The sequence below is a fragment of the Choloepus didactylus genome, chromosome 3 (assembly GCF_015220235.1).
Source record: "Choloepus didactylus isolate mChoDid1 chromosome 3, mChoDid1.pri, whole genome shotgun sequence".
Classification (NCBI taxonomy): domain Eukaryota; kingdom Metazoa; phylum Chordata; class Mammalia; order Pilosa; family Megalonychidae; genus Choloepus; species Choloepus didactylus.
In genome coordinates this window covers 42,194,146-42,219,846 of record NC_051309.1, presented here as the reverse complement: position 1 = coordinate 42,219,846, position 25,701 = coordinate 42,194,146, and the positions used below count along the sequence as shown (strand labels likewise).

The window sequence follows — 25,701 nt, the reverse complement described above, 5'->3', positions numbered from 1 at the left end:
ACACACACAAAAATAACAAGAATAATAATGAGTGAAAAAGAGCAATTGAAGTAAAAAAGAACACTGGGTACCTTTGTCTGTTTGTTTCCTTCCCCTATTTTTCTACTCATAGGATGCAGTTTTAATGATTTGAATTTTTAATCAATAGGCAGCAGCCTTGGGGACAAAAATTATTGATGAAGATGGCCTATTGAATATGATTCGAACTATGCCAGGCAAGAAGTCCAAGTATGAAATAGCAGTGGAAGCTGAGGTTTGTTTAAGTTGCTGTATAGCAACTTTCCTGTTTTAATAGAGACATTTCTTGGGTGGATACGGGCCTGTCAGCTAAAAGATTAACCTTTTCTATACAAATGAGCTTACCTTATTTTCCTGTGGAGTTGGAAGACTTTGCTTCAGGGTGTCTTCTTTGGTGTATTTCCTTTACTTTCTGAAAGGAACGTGAGGAGAAAGAGAGGACAGTGTATTGCATTTATATCTACTTAGTGCATTTATATCTACTTATTTTAAACTCCATGTTTTCCGTTTTCTTGGGCTGACTTTGTACAAAGATTGTTGTTTAAAAGTTTTTTAAAAGGTATGTTATAGGTATTAGCATGGTAATTCATGTTCAATTGCAACTATATTAGGATTTTTTTTCCGTTGTGACAGAAACCCAGCCCAGTTTTAGCAACAAAAGGGAAAAATGTTGGCCCATATAATTAAACTGTGGGCAGGGTGGGTCTGATCTAGGAGCTACTGGATCCAGAGACTATATGCTTTCAGGATCCCTTCAGTTTCTGTCTCTCTGCTTCTCCCAAGTGTTAGCCTCATCCTTCCACATCGTGCACAGGCCTTTTCCACGTGCTGGACATGGGTGCCAGCAGCCCAAGATTAATGTCTCCGTCTCCATGACCCAAGTGACAAGCTGGTCTTCCCAGTTTACTGCAATTAGAAAAATCCTGGGGAAGGATTTGGATTGGCCTTATACCCAGTATCTGCTAATATTAACAGCTGACATAACCATAGTACATTTATCAAAACCAGGAAATTAACAGCGGTATAATACTGTTTCTAAATTTCACCTTACTGAAACTTCACGGTACTCCCCTGTTGTCCTTTGTTCCAGATCCAGTCAAGTATACCACAGTGCATTTAGTTGTGTCTTACAGTCTCCTCTCATCTGTGACAGTTTCTTAGTCTTTCAGTTGTCTTTTCTGACTTGACACTTTTGATGAGTACAGGTCTGTTGTTTTGTGGAATGTCTTTCAATTTGAGAATGATGTTTTTTCATGATTAGGTTGAGAACACCACAGAAGTGATACTGTGTCCTTCTCGGTGCGTGATAATGTATGTATATGATGGCGCTATGTCTTTTTAAATAAAGTTTGAAAGGTGGTGATTTCCACAAAGAGCAGATCTATCCTGAAAAGACCAACACAGGTTGGGTAGCTCATTTGACTATCTCAGATTGCCCTCTAGAGTAAATTTGGCAGGATGAAAATTCTGTATGTTTCATCTGGTTTCTTTTTTTCTCATTTTTCCAATTTTTTAAGATGAAAAAAAAATCCAAACTGGAAAGAACACCTCAAAAAAATGACCAAAAAAAGAGGAAAACTAGTCCAAATAAGAAGGAATCAGAATCTAAAAAGAGCAAGCTGACTCCCAAAAGGGATTGCTCTACAAAGGCAGTGAAAACAGAAAACAGTGTGTTTCGGAAAGGTCTGGACTTTGAAGAGCAAGTGACTGAGGAGACAAATGGCGACAGCAGGGCGAGGAATTTAGCTGATGACAGCAGTGAAAACCATGTGGAAAGTTTGCTCTGGGTAGATAAATATAAGCCAGCCTCACTCAAGACCATAATTGGACAGCAAGGTGACCAGAGCTGTGCCAACAAACTCCTACGCTGGCTCCAAAACTGGCACAAGAGTCCATCCGAAGATAAAAAACATGGTGATTTTACAGCTTCACTCATTTCTGTGTGTCTCTCAACATGTAATTGCTCAGTTGCACATAAGTGAGGCTGTCTAAACAGTCCATTCGCCTGTCAGCAAACATTGAGAATCTGCTCTGAGCTCACATGCTGTGCTAGACCCTGGAGGTGCTGTTGTGTACAAAACACAGTCCCCCTCAAGGAGGTCACAGCTATGGGGGAGATGTAGAGAAACCAGAAATTAAAGTATATTGTGCTAAGTACTGTTATAGGAATAGGTATAGGGTGCTATGGTGATGGGGTTGTGTGGTTAGGGATGTGTTCTTGGAGGGAGGGATGTCTGAGCTATGAATTGAAGACCAAGTAGGAGTTAGCTAACTGAAGGGTGGGAGTAGGTGTTTAGCTAAGTTAAGGCAAGGGGTGGGCCTTGCAGGGGAAAGAGTACAGTGTGCCAAGGTGTGACGACCTGTGTGATCAAGGCCACTGACAGTGTCAAGGGGGCTGGGGAAAGTTGTGGGTAAAAAGCTGAGGCTTACACACTGAGTAGGCAGGCTAGAAGACACAGTAGCATGTATAATTTGCCTCTGGTGGGCCTGATAGGCCCAAGCTTTTGCAGTTTCTATGCTTGTTCGATATATTTTTGTCATGGAAAATAAAAAGCCACAATATATATTTACTGTCCAAACTATTATTGGAACTGAGGTTTCAGATTACAGATATTAGTAGTATTTTCTTAAGCTTTATCTGCAACCCTGGGAGGTCTGACCTCTCTAGGGGATATTGTGTTAGAAATAAGAAGGCAAAATTTAGCGAGTGTCATGGTGAATTCCTAAGTGATGACTGGGTTATTAATTTCTAGGTGGCCACTAGACTTTGGCCAACAGTGCCAGTTTGTTTATATAAAAAGTTTACTAATATAATTTTAATGATACAGGGTTAAGTTTAAGTTGAATCCTTTTTTTTTTTCCCTTTCTGAAAACACATATAATCTACTCTAAAAGGGGATAACTGCTTCCTGTAGCTGTAGAAAGCTTTTTAAGCCCTTAGATGAACTGTAGTCCCTTTTCCCATGCCTATTGGCAGTGGATTTAACCGTTTCTCTCGTTCTCTATGTTCGTTTTTGAGCAGCCTTTATGTGTCAGACATGTATGTGGGGAAGGGAGGAAGAACACTCTAGAATTGAGCTGTGCATATTTGCAGACCCAACATGTTTAATCCATTATTTCTTTTTGTGATATATACCTGATTATGCTTATTAATATTTATTGAGGCACGCCAGGCTCTGGGCTCAATATTTTCATGCTCACAATGTCCCTTTCAGGTATATACTTTTGTTATTTTCCTTTTACAAATGAGGAAATAGGCACAGAGAGGTTAAGTCACTTCTCAAATGCTCCCAGCTAACAAGCAGTATGGATCAGAACCTGGGCAGTCTGCTTCATGTGCTTTTTTTTTTTTTTTTTTAATCTTCATTTTATTGAGATATATTCACATACCACGCAGTCATACAAAACAAATCGTACTTTCGATTTTTTACAGTACCATTACATAGTGGTACATTCACCACCCAAATCAATCCCTGACACCTTCATTAGCACACACACAAAAATAACAAGAATAATAATTAGAGTGAAAAAGAGCAATTGAAGTAAAAAAGAACACTGGGTACCTTTGTCTGTTTGTTCCCTTCCCCTATGTTTCTACTCATCCATCCATAAACTAGACAAAGTGGAGTGTGGTCCTTATGGCTTTCCCAATCCCATTGTCACCCCTCATAAGCTACATTTTTATACAACTGTCTTCGAGATTCTTGGGTTCTGGGTTGTAGTTTGATTCCATGTGCTTTTGTAGGAAAAGAAGCTCTTAAAAATTGTTTCAAATCAGAGTTTTAAAGTTAATTTTAGTTATTATTATTTTTTTATTTTGGGTAGAGTGAAGGTATGGAGTAGAATTTTACTAAATGCTTTGGAATCTATTGTTTATACTATGTTGAAAATACTCTGCAAATTTAGAACCAAACTGGGGGACTGCTCTCAATGCCAAGCTTATGCAGAGCTGCTCTTGCCATTTCTGAATTCTGTTAGGTAATGTAGGTTAACACTCTGAAACTTTTTTTCCTAGCAGTAAAATTTGGTAAATTTGCTGGCAAGGATGACGGCTCTGGTTTTAAAGCAGCATTGCTGTCAGGCCCTCCAGGTGTTGGCAAAACAACCACAGCCTCTCTGGTTTGTCAGGTGGGTATTCTGTTGGAGTGCAGTTGGGAAGATAATCTACAAATGGGCATGTGTAGGAGATACGTATGAGTGGGAGTGCATATGTCGTATAATATTGTATTTTAACCTGCTATGTATATATGTTTCTAAAACCAAACCTTCAGAATTTGCTTTGGCCTTGGTGATATTTGTCATTTTCATCCTTTTTAAAAAATATTGGTAATGATGATAATATGTAACCTTTGTATGCCAGGCAATGTGCTAATAAATTAGCACTTGGGTGCACTATTTTATATGTTGTATAGACCCTTATAAAATAGGTATGTATATCTTATAGATCCTTATAATAATTCTGTGAGATAGATCCTGTTGTTGTATTCATTTAACCATGAAACAGGCTTGGAGAAGAGGATGGTGGTACAGATGGAACCCAGGCAGTGTGACCCAGGGTTCTTGTTCCTCACTACTAAGTTATACTGCCTGTGTTCTTGTTGTCACTGTCACTCCTGTCTCTCTAGACAGTGAGAGGACTTTATCTCTCTAGGTGCTAGAGCAAATCAGAGTTCAAATGTTGATATCAAATGATAAAAGAAGGGATTATGAACTCATTTTAAATTTTTTGCTGGATTCCCCAACTCCTTGCCCCATAAGCATGATATATTTTCCACTGTGTTTATGAACATTTTAAAAATAAAAAGCAAAAAAAACAAATTTGTTTTTCTAGTCCTACACAGCCCTTATCCAAATCACTTTTTCTCCCTTAATTATTATCATTACTTGTTTTTGGGAATTGAATTAAAACATTTTATGAGGTGATCAATTTAGGAAAAGAATCAGAATAACTTGACAGTATATTGGGATAGTTTGACAAAGAACTATTATAATTTATCTTGAAGAGGCAAGAATTATTTTTTGGCGTCTTGTAAAAAAGATTAATTCTATATCTGATATTGAAATCTTGAGGTGATTGCATTCAGTTCTTTCTAGGACTTTTAGAAGCAAACTTGGTAAAACTCCTTGCTCAGATATATTCTTCCAGGTTAGTGACTTACCAACTGAGGTTTTCAGACTGAACTTGTGTGTGTTTATATATGTGTTCAGTATGTATATATACGATATTTTTAAAATCTGTCATAAGGCGTGTAATAGTCAACCTCATGTTGTCTATTAGTATTATACTTTCTCTTAATTCTTTTATTCCATGATCTTTATGTGATTTTTCTACCTTCTTTATTCCCTAAATGCTCTGCCTTTTTGGGATAATTAATAATTTATATTATGGTAACATTTTCCATATTGTGATTAGGAATTGGGATACAGCTATGTGGAACTGAATGCAAGTGACACTCGGAGTAAGAACAGTTTGAAGGAGATTGTTGCTGAATCGCTGAATAATACCTGCATCAAAGGCTTTTGTTCAAGTATGTGGTTTTTTGAACTGTTTTCTTTGGCTATGCAAGAAAAAAAGTTCATTTCAGTGTTTAGTAACAGATACTGAACACCGCTATATGCCAGGCACCCTCCTCATAAATCCTGGTGCTAAAGAGAATAAGAAAAGCCTGTGGCATAAGTCTTACTGGGCAATAGTTCTTATCTTTTTTTTTTTTTTTTTTTTTAAGGTCTTAGAGGTTTCTGGGAATTGATAAAAATGCATACATGCATATTTGGAGTTTTGGAGAAAGTTACTGATAAGAGGTGACATTTAATTGAAGGGCCCTGAAGAATGAGAAAGAGAACAGTTTTGGGGTGGAAGAGGTCATTTCAGGCAAAGGTGGTAGAAGGGAAGAATGAAAGTGCACACTGTTTCAGGTTGTAGCTGGTGGTCTTGTGTGGCCAGGGCTTACGGGGAAAGTAGATGCCCAGTGTAAGGATGCAGCAGTGCATATTTCGAGCCTGTGGTGTAACACCTAGTCCCCTGAATTCTTGGTATTTTTGATGGTAGAGAATTGTTAAAAGAGGCTGCTTGGGAAAGGAATTTTTATACATGGCTGGTGCAAGTGTAAATTGTACAATTCTATGGAGAGTAATCAATTTCACATACCCCACTTAAAGAAATTTCACTTCTTGGAATTTAGCTATTGTTATACTTGTATATATGCAAAATGACAAATGTATAAGGATATTTACTTAGTAAGATTTATTCTGGTAAAGATAGGATGCATCCTATTTCATCAATAGGCAATGATTAATTATGATACATGTGTAAAATTGAACAATAACCTTTAAAACGAGGTGTTCTTTATCTACCAATAAGGAGAAATCACCAAAATATATTAATATTAAATGACAAAACCAAGGTATACATTTTATGCCTACACGTTTTTAATAGGTGTCGAATATCTCTTGATGGATATACAAAAGGAACTGTTAACAGTGTTTGCCTCTGGGAAGGAAAACTGGGTGCCTAGGGGCAGGACTGAGAGAATTTCTTTGCACTGTGTACTCTTTCGTACGTTTTGAATTTTGTACCGTGGACCTGTATTAACTGTTTAAAAATGTTTTTTATATATATTTTTTATATATGTATTTATATATATATGTGTGTGTGTATGTGTATTTAACCAGTAGTTTTTGAACAGTTATTTTTTTCCATTCCATTCCACTGCTTCTTAACACGGGTCAGGTGGAGCAGCTCACCCAGTGAGCATCAGACATGCTCTCATCATGGATGAAGTGGATGGCATGGCAGGCAGTGAAGACAGGGGAGGAATTCAGGTAATGGAAGCAGCAGGTATTCATAGTTTTCCTGTTGGTTTTTAGATTTTAAAAAATATATTTAAAAAATAGTTATTGTGCTCTGCTATTTATGGCAGTAAAGATGTGTTTTTGAGGAAGTATTATTAAACCTAAAATGTGGTGTGGTATTTTGTTATTTCTGAAATAATTTTTCTGTTGCAAATTTGACTTCCAGGAGTTAATAGGCCTGATAAAGCATACAAAAATTCCCATTATTTGTATGTGCAATGACAGAAATCATCCCAAGATTCGCTCTTTGGTTCATTATTGTTTTGATCTTCGTTTTCAAAGACCTCGAGTTGAACAGATAAAGGTATGATGATTGGCTTTCCCTCCCACCCCCTTTAGCAAACTATCTTTTTTTTTTAAGAGTTAGTTTTTAAAGATACCTGATAGATTTTTAAAGTATCTGATTATATGAAAAAATTTTTTAAAATCATTAAAAGATTCCCCCCTTGTTGATTTCAGGGTGCTATGATGTCTATTGCCTTTAAGGAGGGTTTGAAAATTCCCCCTCCAGCTATGAATGAAATAATTTTAGGAGCTAACCAAGATATCAGACAGGTAAATTAAGTATGTTATATATGATTTGTTTAATTGATGGTTGTTTTGAATTGAGTGGGAGGAAATTTTACCATCTTGACATTGTCTTATTTGTGATTATTTTAGGTTTTACATAATCTGAGTATGTGGTGCGCACGAAGTAAGGCATTAACCTATGACCAGGCCAAGGCTGACTCCAGTAGGGCCAAAAAGGATATCAAACTGGTAAACTAAATATTCATTTTTTAGTTACTTTTTCAAACTAAAACATTCTTGTTCTGTAGGTATTAACGTAACAGAAATAGTCCTTGTAGCTCCCCTACCTCCCTGTAGAACCCATGGATATTTATAACAAGAGCTATAGACAGTTGCTAAAAGTGTTTCCAATATAAATTAATTTTTCCTCAAGTACTGTTGGTGTATATTGTAAATTATGAGAAAGGGATAAGTTTTAAATTACACACTTGTTTCAATTAGTTATGAAAAGGCTTTTCCATAATCCTTTATTTATAGATTTCATCTTTTGAATATTTTGGAACTACAGGCATACCTCGGAGATAACTGCAGGTTTGGTTCCAGACCACTGTGATAAAGCCAATACCGCAATACAGAGGGTTACACGAATTTTTTGGTTTCCCAGTGCATATAAAAGTTATGTCTACACTATACTGTAGTCTATTAAGTGTGCAATAGCATTATGTCAAAAAAAAAAAAAAAAAACCCAGTATACATATCTTAATTAAAATGTGACACAGAAACAAAGTAAGTACATGCTGTTGAAAAATGGTGCTGATAGACTTGCAGGGGTTGCTGCAAACCTTCAGTTTGTGAAAAAACGCAATGTCTGTGAAAAGCAATGAAGTGAAGTGCAGTAAAACGAGGTATGTCTGTATTCAGAATGGTCTTTTTCAAATGGTTTAGTTTAATGACCTCCAGATAATTAGAGGTCTATATCAGTTACTTCCTTGTTTCATTTCATCTAGTCATTAGAATTTATTATTACAATGAGTTACTGCTTAATATTAAGTAGTCTTTTTTAAAAAAAAATTTTTTTTTTTTTTTTTTGGTTTTTTGTTTCTTTTTTAGGGCCCATTTGATGTTGCCCGGAAAGTATTTGTAGCTGGGGAGGAGACTGCTCATATGTCCCTTGTGGACAAATCAGATCTCTTTTTTCATGATTATTCAATAGCACCCCTCTTTGTCCAGGAGAACTACATACACGTGAAGCCTGTAGCCGCAGGGTGAGTGCCCAGAGATAGTGAGGGGTAGACTTAGTACCCTCCCCAGCCCTGCAAAGCCAGACACCTGGGCGGGAGGGGGTGGGGGGTAGACAGTAGTGTAACCCAGACTGGTTCTTTACTGCAGGGGTGACTTGAAGAAGCACTTGATGCTTTTAAGCAGAGCAGCAGATAGCATATGTGATGGTGACCTAGTGGACAGTCAGATTCGGAGTAAGCAAAACTGGAGTCTTCTCCCCACACAGGTAAGCCTAGTGCTCGTCTTAAAGTGCAGACTCTGCTTCAGTTAAATAGAACACAATAATTTTAAGATACTTAAAATTATTTGAAATATCAGATAAGCATTATGGCTCTTGTGACAAAAATACAATTTGTTATAGATTAAAACACTCTGTGGTCACTATGTTTCTTAATTTAGCCTTATTTTTAATGTTTCAGAATATTTTTATATAATTGGACACATGGAAATAGGAAGTTTAGATTTTGATCATAATTCCGATGTGACTCAAGTTTCATTTGCTGTCTTTTACCTTAAGAATCCTTTTTTTTTTTTTTTTTTTTTTTCAGTCATTCTTGGCTCCCCCAGGTTACTTTGTAGCTCTTCCTTGAAGAGATGCAGCCAGGGCAGGGTGACAGCCATTTCTCTGATACATGAGTTCTGATTTTCTTCTTCCTTGCTATAGAGGCAGCTTTAGATTGGGTACTGTATTTTTGGGTTATCTTTTACTTACCTCAAAACTATGTTTGGCAGACATTCATAATCAAGATTTTGCACAAGTATACAGGGTTGTTGGCCTGAATAGTGAGTAAGGGACTTCTGGCAGGCCTGCCCTTCTCTTAACTCTATCTACATTGTTTGAAAACAAACAAAAAACACAGATTCATTCTGGATATGCAGAATCCTTTTTCTTTTGTTTTAAAAGTGCTTGCTCTTCTTTACCTAATAATTGTACCTTTGAGACTTTATCTTAAAGATGTAATGTCACACGAGAAACGGTTAATGTAAAAAATATTCCCTAGAGCTTTCGTTCTGATAGCAAAAAATTGGAGAAAGTCTCCATGCTCAGCAATAGAAGGATTAATTATGGTAAATCCTTTTGTTGGAACATTATGCAGTTTTTAAAATAATTTATAAAGATTATCTAGTATGAAAAACATGCTTAAAATAGAATGTTATTAGAATAAAGCAGGATAAAAAGGTATATGTATAGTGTAAGTCTAATCTTTAAAAAAGTGAAAACCCTGGACAAGTGGAAACCCTTGGCAAGAAGATCTCTGTGAGAGCCATGGCAGGTTTTGGTCAACGGCGTTTACCACAGTCAGTTGTCTTTGGGAGAAGTGTCCTACACACCTCATCAGGACACAGGGAAAGGGCCTGACTACCCTTCCACTGCCAAGGAAGCAACGTTGCCCTGAACCTTACATGCTGGACTGAACTTGCATTTTTTCCAGGCCATTTATGCTAGTGTTCTTCCTGGAGAGTTAATGAGGGGGTACATGACCCAGTTTCCCACTTTCCCAAACTGGCTGGGGAAGCGTTCGTCTGCAGGCAGACACGATCGGACTGTTCATGACCTCGCGTTGCATATGAGTCTCAGGTAAGTGGTGTTCCATTTCTGTCACGTGATTGATGTAGTGTATTTAGCCTCTATCTGATAACTATAGGTATGAATCAAAAGATCTGTGTTTAATTTTTAATTTATTAGTAATAGATATTTTCTGGGCCTGCATTTTATCATCTCTAATCAGGATTACACTTGCTTTACCTTAGGGTGCTTTTGGAGAATAAAATCAGATGGTAGATGTTTTGTAACTTTAAAATAAATTTTAAAATTACATACATATATGAAGTGATGTTTTTATTTATTATCAGTTTGTATGCTTGTTACTAGTAAGGATAACTTCTTAGCTTCTGAATAATTTCACAGGAAAAAATGAACTAGCTAAATAAATGAACTAGTTTTTAATCTATCCTAGCAGTAAACTGACCTAATCATTTGGGATAGAGGATACACTTCCACATATAACAAGAGGACATGCAGATAATTGAAAACTGATGTGCTTGGAGAAGCTTAAGGAAGTTTTAAATATTTGTATTTAATATACTTAGAAACTTAGAAAATGTGCATGCGCATCAATGTTAAGTGCACTTTGAGGATTCATTTTCAGCCATGAAGAACTACTTGAGCCATCTTCTTATTTTCTCTTCTGATCACTGGAGGGAATATTAAAGTTTGGTCCCCAGGTCCACCCTTAATGTATGGTGGAAGCTGCACTGAGATGGCTCCTTTCTTCTCTTCCTGTAAAATCATACTTCCCACTGAGTTCCCTCTTCCTAGCCCTTATAAGAACTCTTGTGATTATACTGGGCCTAGGCCCACCCAGGTAATCCAAGATAGTCTTTCCATCTCAAGATTCTTAATCACACCTGCAGTGTCCCTTTTGCCATGTAAGGTAACCTAGTCACAGGTTTTGGGCATTAGGATATGGGCATCTTTTTCCACCATTGCCTCCGCTTCTCATTGTAGCATTTCTTTTCTTTTTTTCCAAATTAGTCTATATGAGCTAGCTCAGAGCTTCTAATATCCCCCTCTTGCCACATCATCCCACCATTTTGTTCCTCCTTTCCTGCCCTTGCCCACCTTTTGCATCTCTTAGCTCCTTTTCAGGCCATTATAATTTACTGGTTCTGTTCCTTACTGCTCTTTTCATTTGTCAAGCTGAGGGCCAGTCTCTCAGCTCTTTTCCTACTCCCTGCCCTCTGTTTTTTGATGGTCATCATCACTCGGCCCAAGGGGCATCCCTCTTTGCTATTCCCAGTATTCTCCAGGTAGATTTTGAACACTGAACTTCATGTCTTACGTCTGTCTTTTTGTATATCTGTCCTCTTCCCCCATTAGACTGAACATTTCTAGGGGTAGAAATGAGGCTTACTCATCTAGAAAATGAAAGTGCTCAAAAAATGTTTCTTGAGTGAATCTCTGCAAGACATTATTTTCAAGGACCTTTGGTTATTGAGTTTCACAATTTTTAAAGTAAATTAAGACCTGCCTACTTAACTTCTTAAACTTGATCAAGTCACTGATCTTCTAGAGGCCTCAGTTTCTTTTCATCTTTAAAAAAATGGAAGTTAGGTTTTATTATAGGTTTTTAACCTTGGGGGTGGGGGTACATGCCTTTGAGAATCTGAAAACTTTGCTCTTTATTCCCAGAAAAATACATATATGCATAAATTGCACAATTTCAGGGGGATTCCTGAGGTTAAGAACCCTTGATTTAAGTATATTAGATATCTTTAGATTTTTCTAGTGTCAACTAGAAAGTAATAAATTGAGAACAATTTGGGAGATTGTTTAATATGATTTTTGGGGGCATTGTGGCTTAGGGGTTCATACATTCCTCTAAATAGACTAACATGCTTGACTTTGGAAGACCGAATCTAGAGGAAATGGGTGAAGATAAAATAGAGTTTTTTTTGCCGAGCTAGTGAAGCAGTTGTGGTGGCAGGGTTTATAGACTTTCCGATCAGGAGAAGAACTAACTGGCTTCTGTGATTCATGCATTCACCTACCTGTAGGTAGGAGGGACCAAGTAAGTAGTTTTTAAAGGGACTTTTCATTTCTTTTTTGACGCTAATATGGGTTCTGTTACCAACAGTTTTTGAGTCTGTTTAAAGTATGCATATCTATAATTCCTGGCTAATGATAGAGGTGGCTGGGTTGGAAAGATTTAGGTGATGGCATTTGAAATACTGTTTTGTTCAGATATTTTTTGTCTTCTTTAAGACAGAAGTGATAGCATTTAAGAGAGAAAGAAAAATAGTAATTTCATGATAACTTTCTAGTTCTCAACAGATCAGAGATTGTTAGCCTTCCCCTGGCCAGTGTGAACAACCTTTTGACTCTGCAGGAACATTTCCTGTGGTTTTCTCAGATTTGCAGAAAGCAGAGTCTTCCTGGAAAACAGAAGATTTCAGAGTAACTTTATTAGGAAATGTAGAGAAGGATTCATGTATCATTTTGTATGTTACAATCAGAGCCCGAAAGGTGTTACAGACTCTCATGTAGGAAGTGGTGGTAGCACTTGGGGTAAGAAGTCTCAGTGTTTTTCCTAGGTTAAATATTTTGCAAATTGGAATGAGTAATCTTACTACTATAACAAGTATTAGCACATAGAAACATACTGCTGTTGTCTGGGCCTAAAGAGTAGGGCGGAAGTAGAAGCCATAGTTGTGTTTTTCATTCATTGATCCAGGTAAATGGAAAACTTCCTCTGAGCACATTGGTGTGTATCCATTACCCTTGTGGTGTTGTACTAGGTTTTCCTTACAGGCATTTTATTGACGATTATTAAAAATACTGTACTGAATTTTAACAAATGTACCACACTAAGGCAAGGCATTAATAGTAGAAGCAACTGGGCAGGGCAGTGGTGGGAGAGTAAAGGGAAGGAAGGGGGTAACTGGGAAAGCTCTATACTTTCTGTACAATTTTTCTGCAAGTCTAAAACTGCTCTAAGGAATAAAATCTATTTAAAAAGGAAGGGAGGGAGGGAGGGAGGAGAAGGAAGGAAGGATGTCCCAAAATGTTAACAGTGGTAGGCTCTATGTCTCTGGTGGTAGGATGAACAAAATAATGAAATAAAGAAAAAAAAGAAACAAACAAACAAAAGTACTATATTGAACTATATCTGTTTCGTTCGATGTTGATATGAATAATAATAATTAAGTTGGAGATATTTTGGCATTGACTGCAAGGTGTGTCTGTTTTGGTTTAAGAACTTACTCCAGCAAAAGGACCATAAACATGGATTATCTGTCGCACATAAGAGATGCACTTGTACAACCTTTGACCTCACAAGGGGTCGAAGGAGTAAAGGATGTTGTTGCACTCATGGACACATATTATCTGATGAAAGAAGACTTTGAGAATATCATGGAAATTAGCAGCTGGGGAGGCAAACCTAGTCCTTTTGCCAAGCTGGATTCCAAGGTAAAGTGAATAAACCTCTGGTTCTCTTTCAACTTGTAATTATAAGGACTGATGCTTACAAAAAGGTCTAATTTTATTTTTCCTTAAATACTTGCTGCTTATGACCTGTGCTTTCCAAAGATACTATTTGAGTACAATAAGACTAGACTTCTGGATTTGACTTTACAATTTGCATTTTTATCTTTGCTTTATGTTGACTGGAAAAGTTCTGGGGAGCAAATACACAAATATTCCTTAAAAGTGGGTGGAGATGAGCTTGGAAAGTAAAGGTGAGGTGGTGCTAACGGATTATTAAAATAAAGATATGTTTACTGACTGAGAATTTTTTAATTTTTCTTAGTCTACCTAATAATCTGTGGATTCAGTATTTATTTCAGTTGGACAGTCTTCTCTGTAATAACATATCTTCTACTTTCTTCTTAGAATGGACATGAAAAACTCAAGTGGTAGAACATGAACATGCAATATCCAGTGCCTCATTCTTATGCCTGTTTGATACTGTTTTAGAGTCATTCTCTGTGGCTTTCCTTCTCTAGAATTTTGACCTAATTTTAATGGTTATTGGTAGATTTTTGCAGCATACATCCATTGTTAGAATTCATGGACTAATTCTAGAATTATGTTTAGAAACTTAGGATTTTATGTTTAGAAGCTTCAAGTTAAGACTTTTCAAGTTACTTAGTATTTTGAAGTATCTATTATTACTATAGTAAAGGTAATTTGTGTACTTTGTGGTAATTAAAGGCCAACTTTAAGTTGTACCTTATTGTGAGCACACTTTTGATTTATTAATTCACTAATTTTGTTTCACTTTTTAGAAATGTAGAGAATACTAAATAGTTAGAAATGATGACTTAAAGTGAGTTTTTTTTGTTTACTTAAGTTCTCAAATACTACATCTTGGCCTTCTTTGAATCTCGGGGCTCTATTGAGAATGCCATTTGGGGCTCCTCCCTAGAAAAATGCATATACTACACTTACATGAATGTGCATAAACATTTTGCAAACAATTTCAATTGCCTTCCAGAGTCTCTCAAAGCTTTTAGGCTTGCAGAGTTTAAAAGAATCGTTTGGCATTTAGACATTCTTTTTTAAAACTCCCTCTATTCCTTATATAGGTTAAAGCAGCCTTCACAAGAGCTTACAATAAGGAAGCCCACCTTACTCCATATTCACTTCAAGCAGTAAAGACATTTAGACGCAGCACAGGCCCAGCACTGGATTCCGAATATAATGAAGAGCTAAATGAAGAGGAATCTCAATCTGATGAGAAAGACCAAGACTCTCTGGAAACTGATGCTATGATCAAGGTAGTATTTTAAGCCAAAGGCAGAAGAAGCTATGCTACTCCCTCAAAATAGTTTTCTCTCTTCTTGCATATAACTTGCTTTCTGAGTAATAGGGCTTGTTTAGCAAATAGCAGAGGAAGTTGAAAATAACAAGTTTCTTTGTTCCTCATAGTTTATGGTGGAGAAGGTATAAATTTCATTTTTATAAATGGCTTCTTATAGTAGTTAGTGAAAGTGCCAAATAACAAGAAAATAGATCATCATATTGATGGTCACATGCTCTCTTAGAATGTACCATTTTTATTTGGCTATTGGTGTATTTCTTATCCACATTTTCACAGCATAATTAAGAAAAACATTTTTAATGAAACCATATTTCCCTTCTGTTGTTTGTTTTGCTTTAGCCATTGAATTGCTTGTAGAAGTTTCTCAGAGCACAAAGTACTAGTCTTTTGCTAGGAAAGATTAAGATCAATTATGGTATCAGTTCACTTTTCACCACTTGCTGAGGCAAAGGAGTTTACTCCATGTCCTCCTTTATCTTTAGCTGTGTATGTATGTGTGGATTATTTTTGCCCTTCATTTCTGTTTTGTATGTGCAGGGGAAGAAATAGTGGGGGCCTCCTCCAGTGTGGCTCTGATCTTGTGTAGACATAATGGGTTGTGTCTCTCTCTCTCTCTCAATAACTTCGCAGTTTTTACTGCTATTTTTTTTTTAAGGTTTTTTTTTTTTTTTTTTTAATTAAATTCAGTTTTATTGAAATACATTCGCACACCATACAATCATCCATGGTATACAATCCACTGTCCACAGTATGATAACATAGTTATGCGTTCATCACCACAATCTATCTCTGAACATTTTCCTTACATCAGAAAGAACCAGAACAAGAATAAAAAATAAAAGTGAAAAAAGAACACCCAAATCATCCCCCCATCCCACCCCATTTGTCCTTTAGTTTTTATCCCCATTTTTCTACTCATCCACACACTAGATAGAGGGGGTGTGATCCACAAGGTTTTCACAATCACACTGTCACCCCTTGTAATCTACATTATTATATAATTGTCTTCAGGGGTCCAGACTGCTGGGTTGGAGTTTGGTAGTTTCAGGTATTTACTTCTAGCTATTCCAATACATTAAAGCCTAAGAGGTGTTATCTATATAGTGCATAAGAATGTCCACCAGAGTGACCTCTCGACTCCATTTGAAATCTCTCAGCCACTGAAACTATTTCATCTCATTTTGCATCCCCCTTTTGGTCAAGAAGATACTCTCAGTCTCACGTTGCTGGGTCCACATTCATCCCCAGGAGTCATACTCTGCATTGCCAGGGAGATTTACACCCCTGGGAGTCGGGTCCCACGTAGAGGGGAGGGCAGCGAGTTCACCTGTCGAGATGGCTCAGTTAGAGAGAGAGAGGGCCACATCTGAGCAACAAAGAGGTACTCGGGGAGACTCTTAGGCACAACTACATGCAAGTTTAGACTCTCCTTTGCGGTAACGAGCTTCATAAGGGCAAGTCCCATGATCGAGGGCTCAGCACATCAAACCTACTGCTATCTTTTTAAAGGCTATAATTAGTCCACAGTTATGCAACCACTGCCTGAAAGGAAGCTCATCAGAGTCTAATATTCCAAGATCTAGATGCTCGTAACCTCTCTTCTTTTTTAATATTAGTTAGAGGTAAAGAGTAGCTTTATTGTAAAGAGGAACTTGCCTTATTTACTTATAACACAGCTATTAAGTAATTTTGTGTATTTTTTTACTCCGAACAGAAAAAGACAAAATCTTCAAAGCCTTCAAAACCAGAAAAAGAAAAGGAGTCCAAAAAGGGAAAAGGAAAAAGTTCGAAGAAATGAAACCATTTTATTGACAGCCACTTTTTACATATCCCATTGACCAGTCTGTCTGGTCTAGAGAAAGCCTTATTTTTTTCCCAGAGGAACCATGCTTTAGCAGTAATGGGATGACTTGGTGGTCCCATTATAAATAAACGGTGGTACAGCTAGAAGGATGTAACCAGTAGGCTAACATACACCTCTTATAGAGGTTGATAGGACTGCTTGGGTCTTCCACTGTCCCTTGTCAATCTAATTAGATTGTTGTACTTCAAAATTACTGTGTATAATTAAAACTAGAAACTAAATGTGGGCTTTGGAGTCAGATTTTAGTTATGATAACATGCCTGGGAACAGTGGTATACTAAGGTAACATTTGTAGGCTTAAGAATTTATCCTAATGGCCTTTACATATGAACAGTGCTTATTTTTTTTAAAGGTAGTTATTATTAAGTGGTGAAATTTTGTAAATAAATCATAATACAAAATAGTCACCACCTAAAACTGGATATTCTTCGTACATTGTTAAATATCTTGCAAAGTATAAACTAGGAATAAAAATGTTCCACATGGTAACCTATACAAATTCTTCTTGACCTAAGACTGTTATCTTGTACAGTAAATATTATATTGGTGTATTACTTTTCTTATTAATTTGAAAAAATGATCAGATAAAAAAGCTTACCATATTCCTTATTAACCAGTTATATGAAATATAACTTTGGCAGTTGAACAGTCAGAATCACCATTTTCATTCCCTCTGGGTATTTATTGCATAGCACGATGTGCTGACCCCATTGACCAGTTTCATGGAGAGGCCCCTTTGTTTTTAGGGGGTGTGATGGACAGCAAAAGGATCCCAGACATTCTTATTCTTTGCGGCTCAACCCATCAAGCCTAAACTGGGGAGATCTAGGCTGGGTCAGATTCTTAGGCTCAGTCTGGTATGGGGCAAGTGAACAGCGTTTTTGTTCATTTTGCCCCTGGAAGGTCTGGTTTTTGGTTCTGTTCTGGGATGAATTCCACAGACCCTACTGGAACTTCAGATTGTTCCTATAATTGTACTTGTTGAGTGGCCCTCAGGCTGTGGAATTAGCCTGGAATTTAGGTGCCTACCTATTTTTAAAAATCTTGTCAACAAATGCTCAGAGTACCCCTGTAAGGTATTAAGCTTTTGAGACATTTAAAGTGTATTTACTTATGTGGAAAATGTCTTTTATGTAGATTAAATTCATTACAGGAATAAAACATTGCCTTAAGCCTGTGTCTTCTGAGCCATGCCCCTCTGTCTCCCAGCTTGATATTTCTCTCCTTTCTTCGCTGCCCCCCATCTCCCATCCCCAGTGGGGTGAAGATGGCCGCCTTCTGCATATTTTTCCATTTCTATTACTTTTGGATATGTAATTGCTGGTTGCTTTGTACATCCTGGGAAAGGGACTATAATCTCCTGACTGCCAGGACAATGAATAGTGTCATTTACTAGATCATAATGATTTTATTTTTAATTATAAATGCTCGAAACACAAGTTTGACATAATGTGTGTATGATAAAATAATGTTTTTTAGAATTAAAAATTGTAAAGATGCTTTCTAACATATGAGAATGACAGATGGGTCTGTTTGATGACCGTGAGATGAATGCTGGGGCCACTGGTAGGTGAGTTGGTTCTGCAGCAGTTTGGATTTGAATACAAATGTACTTTGTAGGCATTGAAAAGGTACTTTTCTTTTATTGGAGCCAATAAATGCCACACGCCATCTTTGTAGCATGAAACTGTACACTTGTTCTTCTTGCGATTCATTGAGTCTTGGCCATTTTATAATCTATTAACAAACTACTCAATTTTATCCTTCAACTGGTTAAATTTTAGCAGTCTATATAGCACCATTATTTGACTTCTTAAAGTATTAACCAGTAACTGTTTTATGTGTTCGGATGAGTATCTTCCTAAAGTTCTGGTACAGTTGTGTTCATGAGTGGATGCTTAAAGCCCATAACTCCCCTAATTTAATGTGCGTATCCTACAGAATTCCAAGTGCCTATGATTCTTATTTCTGTAACCTTACAGTATCCTTCTAGTGATAAGATATAGGAAGTAGAAGGGGACTAATTATTTACGATAATAATTTGTGTTATACTACACTTGGTAAGGTCAGTACCCCAGCGTATTCTCTGGCTGCTGACTGGGAGGGAAGAACAGGTCATAAAACTGGAGGCATCATGCATGGGTGAGAGACTTGGATGCTATAAAATATTCTTGGCACTTTGGGTCCTAGCCTAGATTCATAGGCACCACCCTAATGCTCAGGTTACTAGTGCCCATGCTGCAAAATTATAATCTGAGTCACTCTTAGGCTACATGAGTCAGACTTTGGTGCCAAAGCATATAATGCTGTTATAGGAAGAGTATAGGCTCCTTAGGGGTGAGTGGTGTGGGGGAGGAGCCCCTCTGTGCTGGTTTGGATGTATTATGTCCCCCAAAATGCCATGTTCTTTAATGTGGTCTTGGGGCAGATGTATTAGTGTTGATTAGGTTGGAATCTTTGGATTAGGTTGTTTCCATGGAGATGTGACTCACCCAACTGTGGGTGATACCTTTGATTAGATCATTTTCATGGAGGTGTGGCACTGCCAATTTGGTGTGGGCCTTGATTAGTTTACTGGAGCCCTGTAAGATCTCAGACAGGAGCTCGCTGCTGCAACTTAGAGAAACATTTTGGAGACAGCCGTTGAAAGCAGACTTTTGCTGATGCTTTGGACCCAGTTTGCCCTGAGAAGCTAAGCCTAGAGACATTTTGGAGAATGCCATTTTGAAATGCAACCTGGGAGCAAGCAGATGCCAGCCACGTGCCTTCTAAGCTACCAGGTTTTCCAGATGCCAATTGCTTTTCTCCACTGAAGGTATACTCATGTTTATGCCTTGGTTTGGACACTTTTATGGCTGTAGAACTTTGAATTTGTAACCAAATAAAACCCCTTTACAAAAGCCAACCCATTACTGGTATTTTGCATAACGGCAGCATTAGCAAACTGGAATACCCTCCAACAAACCTGGGGAAAAGTCCAAATAATGGCTATATTTCCAGAGGAAGTCAAATTATTAATTTTGTGACAGGAATTCCACAGTATGCAGTATAATGACTCAGCAGACAGAAACTTACTTAGGGTTTCATTCATTCTTTCAAATACTGCTTTTACTGATTTTTGATTTTAGGACTGAGTTGAGTTGTTAACATTTGTGCAGCCCCAAATTCACAATGTGCTACTGTGCTTCAAAAACTGTCTTCCTTTCTCTCTTTTTCTGTCTCCCAACCAAGGAAAACACCACAAATCCCTAGGCAACAATTTTATTTTAAAGGAGGTATTTCAAAATATAAAAGTTAGCAAAAACTAAATATTTACAATTATGTCATAGTTAACAGTGAACAGTGCAGAGCATAGAATATGTAAGACTGTGAAGAAGAAATAAACAGATTCGCTGTCACTGTTTTCCTACTCTACCGAAGGTCAAAGTGCTGGTCTTGAGAGGTCACCTTTCAAAATTCTTTCTGTACCCAGGAAGGACCATCTCCAAAACCACCGAAAGTGGAAACACAGCATCCTGTAGCAAATGCTAGCTTCTCAAGAGAACATGAGATCTAGAAAGGATAAACAAAACAAATACCTTTAGAAGGGTTTCAAGAGCTAACTGGTATTTAGTAATAAAGTCAAGCAATACTGTAGAACTTTTTGCTCATTTCTGGAATATGGAGCAGGTGTCCTGTATTCTAATTAGAAATCTCAAGCCTAAAATCAATGTGGGGTTTCAGTTCTGGCCCTTGCAACTGACTAAAACTGTGTGGGCAAGCTGTTGAAGTGCTTAGCAATCTGTAGAGAAAAGATTTTCCTGGAATTAAATGGTTGTTAATGATTCTTTGTCTAAAGGGAGTCAGTGAACAAGTGTCAGCTATTGTCCACCCACTGTATAAGACGACACAGTGGGCGTTTCAAAAGACAGACAGTGCACAATCATAACTCACTGAAGGCACACCTGCAAGGGGCTACTGCTACTGTGGTCTAGGTACCTGGTGTTTTCTGAGGCCCTTTTAATGCAGGGATAGTGTTTGGATAAATTCTGTGGAGGATTGTTAAAAATAGAAACAGGGTCCTACGTTCAGTAATGGCAGAGTTGCTTGATTGATTTAATCCTCCCACAGATAATAGTTACAAACTCTGGACAAGATTTAATAAACAACTATTCAAAGGCACTGGAGAGCCACCAGAAGCAGGCAGAAAAGGGAAAGGTGCCAAACCTTGAATGAAGAGAATTCCATTTGATAAGATTCACGTTATGTGACTTTTCACCTAAAGGCAAGCCCATCGAGGCAAGGGATAGCTAGAGCTCAAACAGCAAAGTCAAACAGTCAGGAGTTTTACTGGCCTGAGGAACAGAGAAGTTTGTGGCTGCCAGAGTTGCTGAAATGCGAGGAAGGATGTTTCAGGAAAGGGGTTGCCCCCAAATCTGCATATAAATCCTCGAACTTCATTGGCTTAGAAGACACTCCAGAGTGACCAATGAAAAGCTACAACTAGAAGGCTGAAAAAACTGAGCAGAAATTTCAGCTGCAGGGAGACAGAATTTGGAGTTTAATTCTAATTGCCTATTAGAACAAGAATAAACCACTCTCTTGAGGGAAAATATAGCATCGAGGACTTTTAAAACATATCCACAATGTCCATTATGCCATAAAATATTCACTAAACATGTAAAAAATATCTGAGGAAAATGTACATATAATCAAGAGAAAAAGCAGTAAACAGAAAATGAGCCTATGAATGCATAGATAGTGAAATAACAGACGACTTTAGAGAAGCTAAGTTTTAGATATTTTAAGGATTTAAAGAAAAATAGGGTCATAAGGAATGGACAGATGAGGGATAAAGCAGAGAAATGGAAACAAAATGAAACATGAAAATTTTAGAACTGGAAAGTACAAAATGTGAAAAGTTTTTTTAGAAGAAAATGTCAGTGAACTTGAGTACAGATCAAATGGAATTATCCACTGTGAATATAGAGATAGAGAAAAAAAGATAGATGAAAATCAAAGAACCTTAGTGATCTGTGGATAGCAAGCAATTAAATACACATATAATTGAAGACACAGAATGAGGATAGGAAGTGATAGGAAATGTATTTGAAAAAACAATGGCCTCAGTCCCACAACAGTAAAAAACTGAATTCTGACAACGATCGTGAACCAGATAGAGGAGTTTGAGCCTCAGATGAAATTGCAGCCAGCCCCGTCTGACACCCTGATTGCAGTCTTGTGAGACTCCTCAGCAGAAGACCCAGTTAAGTTGTGCCTACACTACTGACCCACCAAATCATGAGATAACTGTGGTAACTTGTTAGTGAGTGGCAAAAAATGAACACAAATTTCAAATCATAATTTGCACAGACTTAATAGAATCTGGCAAGCAAATTCTAATTATAAAAAGGTGCAAAGGCTAAAAGGAACCAAAACAATCTTGGGGAAAAAAAGATAGTTGGAGGACCCACACTACCTGATTTTAAGACATGCTATAAAGCCAAAGTGACCAAAACAGTATAGTATTAAAAGACAACTACATCAGGGCCCTCTCTCTCTAGCTAAGCCAACTTGGCAGGTGAAATCACTGCCCTCCGCGCTACGTGGGATCAGACACCCAACGAAGTGAATCTCCCTGGCAACTTGGAATATGACTCCCGGGGAGGAATGTAGACCCGGCATCGTGGGATGGAGACCATCTTCTTGACCAAAAGGGGGATGTGAATGGAAATGAAATAAACTTCAGTGGCAGAGAGATTCCAAAAGGAGCCGAGAGGTCACTCTGGTGGGCACTCTTATGCACAATATAGACAACCCTTTTTAGGTTCTAATGAATTGGGGTAGCTGGTGGTAGATACCTGAAACTATCAAACTACAACCCAGAACCCATGAATCTCGAAGACAATTGTATAAAAATGTAGTTTATGAGGGGTGACAATGGGATTGGGAAAGCCATAAGGAGCACACTCCCCTTTGTCTAGTTTATGGATGGATGGTAGAAAAATAGGGGAAGGAAACAAACAAACAGACAGACAAAGGCACCCAGTGTTCTTTTTTACTTTAATTGCTCTTTTTCACTTTAATTATTATTATTGTTATTTTTGTGTGTGTGGTAATGAAGGTGTCCGGGATTGATTTTGGTGATGAATGTACAACTATGTAACAGTACTGTGAAAATCAAATGTACGATTTGTTTTGTATGACTGCATGGTATGTGAATATATCTCAATAAAATGAATATTAAAAAAAAAAAAAAGACAACTACATCAAAGGGACAGAACAGAAGGTCCAGATATAGACCCAACTGATTTTAGACAAAGGCACCCAAGCAACAAGCAATTCAATGGGGAAAGAAACACTTTTCAACAAATGGTGTTGGAAGATTGGATACCCATTTGAACAAAAAATCCCAACTGCCACCTCACACTATAAATAAAAATTATTTTGAAATGAATCATAGACCTAGAGTTTCTAGAAGAAAACGAAATTGTTTGTTCATCAAAAGATACCATTAAGAAAATGAATAGGCAAGCCACAGAGTGGAAGAAAATATATGCAAATATATCTGACAAAGAACTTGTGTCTGGAATATATAAAGAACTTTCACAACCCAATAATGAAAACCCAGTGACAAGATCATTCAGTTGGGGGGAAAGCACAGTTTTTTTTTTAAAACAAGTGGTGCTGAACAACTGGATATTCACATGCAAAAGAATGAACTTGGACCCCTACCTCGCACTTTGTACAAAAATTAACTCAAAATGGACCAAAGACCTAAATATAAGAGCTAATACTTTACTTTAAAACTTAGAAGGGAACATAAGTGTAAATTTTCATGGGTGATGATTTCTTAGATATGACACTAAAAACACAAGCAACCAAATCAAAAACAAATAAGCCTTTTTTTCTTTAAAAAAAATTATCAAAACACTTTTGCACCTCAAAGGACAATCCACAGAATGGGAGAAATTTCTTGCAAATCATATATCTGATAAGAGCCTTGAATCTAGAATATATGAAGAACTCTTAAAACTCATTAATAAAAAGACTAAAAAAAAACTGGGCAAGGGACTTGAATGGACAGTTCTCCAAAGAAGATACACAGATGGTCAATAAGCCCTTGAAAAGAAGATCGTAAGTATTAACCATTAAAAAAATGCAAATCCAAACCACGAGGGGCCACTTTGTACCCACTAGGATGTAGTGATAAAAAAACAAAACAGACTAACAAGTGTTGACAAGGATGTGGAGGAACTGGAACCCTCATACATGGTTCCTCAAAAGATTAACCATGGTGGTTTCTCAAAAGATTAAACAGAGTTACCATATGACCCAGCAATTCCACTCCTGCGTATATACTCAAAAGAAATGAAAACATATGTTTACACAAAAACTTGTACCTGAATGTTCACAGTAACACCATTCATAATACCCCAAAAGTGGAGACAACAACTCATGTATCCGTCAACTGATGAACTGATAAATAAAATGTTATAAATCCATACAATGGAGTATTAGTCAACAATATTAAAAGGAATAAAGCACTGATAAATGCTACAACACAGATGAACCTTGAAAAACACCATGCTAAGTGAAGAAAGCCAGACACACGAGCCACATATTGTATGATTTTATTTATATGAAATATCCAGAAACGGCAAATCCATAGAGAAAGAGAGTAGAGTAGTGGTTGCCAGGGGTTGGGGGCAGGGTGAAATGGGGAGTGACTGCTAACGAGTATGGGGTTTCTTTTGGGGTGACGGAAATGTTCTGGGAATTGAATAGTGATGGTTGCACAACCTCATGACTATACAACAAAGCACTGGGTTGTATAATTTAAAGTGGGGAACCTTTAACACCCTAATTTTGTTATGTGAATTAGATCCCAATAAAAGACAACTCAGTTTAAAAAATGGGATGAATTTAAAGCTATGGGAATGGATAGGGGTGATGATTGTTAATGGGATTGTAAGTATCGAGTTGTACTGCAGGCGAGCAAGATTGAAAGGGGTTGTTTAAAGGCATGTATCCCACAGATCGGCACTACAAATATAGATAGGTGCTTGCATGTTACACTTCTAAGATATAACACAGAGTGGTATATGGGAAAAATCTACTTAAAAAAAAAATGGGCAAAGACTTGGATGCTTCGAAAGGGAAGATATGTGAATGGCCAGTAAGCAGATAGAAAAGTGCTAAACATTATTAGATATCAGGGAAATGCAAATTACAACCACAACGATACTACCAAAGCCACTAGAATGGCTAAAACTAAAAAGACTGGCAGCACCAAATTTTGGTGAGGACGGACCAACTCTCATATTGAAGATGGGAGTATAAAAAGGAATGAGATTGGGGACTTGGGAGGGAAGGAGGGGCTGGTGTCTATGGTCCCCACACTGGATATTTGGGAGTAAATTTCCAAGTTATTCAAGGTAAGGTGGGGAGGAGGGAAGAGACAATCAAGATTTAGGCTGGAGAAAAAGTGAACAGAGGAGGCGGGGCAAGATGGCAGACTGGTGAGCTGTATGTTTTAGTTACTCCTCCAGGAAAGTAGGTAAAAAGCCAGGAACTGCGTGGACTGGACACCACAGAGCAATCTGTCTTTGGGCATACTTCATACAACACTCATGAAAACGTGGAACTGCTGAGATCACCGAAATCTGTAAGTTTTTGCGGCCAGGGGACACGCGCCCCTCCCTGCCAGGCTCAGTCCCGGGGGAGGAGGGGCTGTCAGCTCCGGGAAGGAGAAGGGAGAATTGCAGTGGCTGCTCTCATCGGAAACTCATTCTACTGATTCAAACTCCAACCATAGATAGACTGAGGCCAGACACCAGAGACTCTGAGAGCAGCCAGCCCAGCAGAGAG

General features: G+C 37.6%; 2 protein-coding genes across 8 annotated transcripts in view; one reads left to right on the top strand and one right to left on the bottom strand.

Moving 5' to 3' along the window:
• RFC1 (replication factor C subunit 1) overlaps nucleotides 1-18,538 on the top strand; it is a 114,163-nt gene extending 95,625 nt beyond the window's left edge. For 3 of the 5 annotated variants that reach the window (XM_037829609.1, XM_037829607.1, XM_037829605.1), the window contains exons 12-25: nucleotides 149-253; nucleotides 1,536-1,932; nucleotides 4,034-4,146; nucleotides 5,432-5,546; nucleotides 6,749-6,840; nucleotides 7,037-7,174; nucleotides 7,330-7,425; nucleotides 7,531-7,629; nucleotides 8,491-8,645; nucleotides 8,770-8,887; nucleotides 10,095-10,240; nucleotides 13,420-13,633; nucleotides 14,752-14,943; nucleotides 16,702-18,538. In XM_037829609.1, the coding sequence (XP_037685537.1) occupies nucleotides 149-253; nucleotides 1,536-1,932; nucleotides 4,034-4,146; nucleotides 5,432-5,546; nucleotides 6,749-6,840; nucleotides 7,037-7,174; nucleotides 7,330-7,425; nucleotides 7,531-7,629; nucleotides 8,491-8,645; nucleotides 8,770-8,887; nucleotides 10,095-10,240; nucleotides 13,420-13,633; nucleotides 14,752-14,943; nucleotides 16,702-16,785 (2,064 nt within the window). In that variant the 3' untranslated portion in view covers nucleotides 16,786-18,538. The remainder of the gene's footprint in view (nucleotides 1-148; nucleotides 254-1,535; nucleotides 1,933-4,033; nucleotides 4,147-5,431; nucleotides 5,547-6,748; nucleotides 6,841-7,036; nucleotides 7,175-7,329; nucleotides 7,426-7,530; nucleotides 7,630-8,490; nucleotides 8,646-8,769; nucleotides 8,888-10,094; nucleotides 10,241-13,419; nucleotides 13,634-14,751; nucleotides 14,944-16,701) is intronic. The other 2 variants (XM_037829608.1, XM_037829606.1) reach the window with 1 other exon arrangement.
• Nucleotides 11,245-25,701, bottom strand: part of WDR19 (WD repeat domain 19) — a 180,395-nt gene continuing 165,938 nt past the window's right edge. For 2 of the 3 annotated variants that reach the window (XM_037829601.1, XM_037829603.1), the window contains one exon: nucleotides 20,104-20,403. The gene's annotated coding sequence lies outside the window, so the exon portion shown is untranslated. Of the gene's footprint in view, nucleotides 12,598-20,103; nucleotides 20,404-25,701 lie in introns of those variants that run through there. The other variant, XM_037829602.1, reaches the window with a different exon arrangement.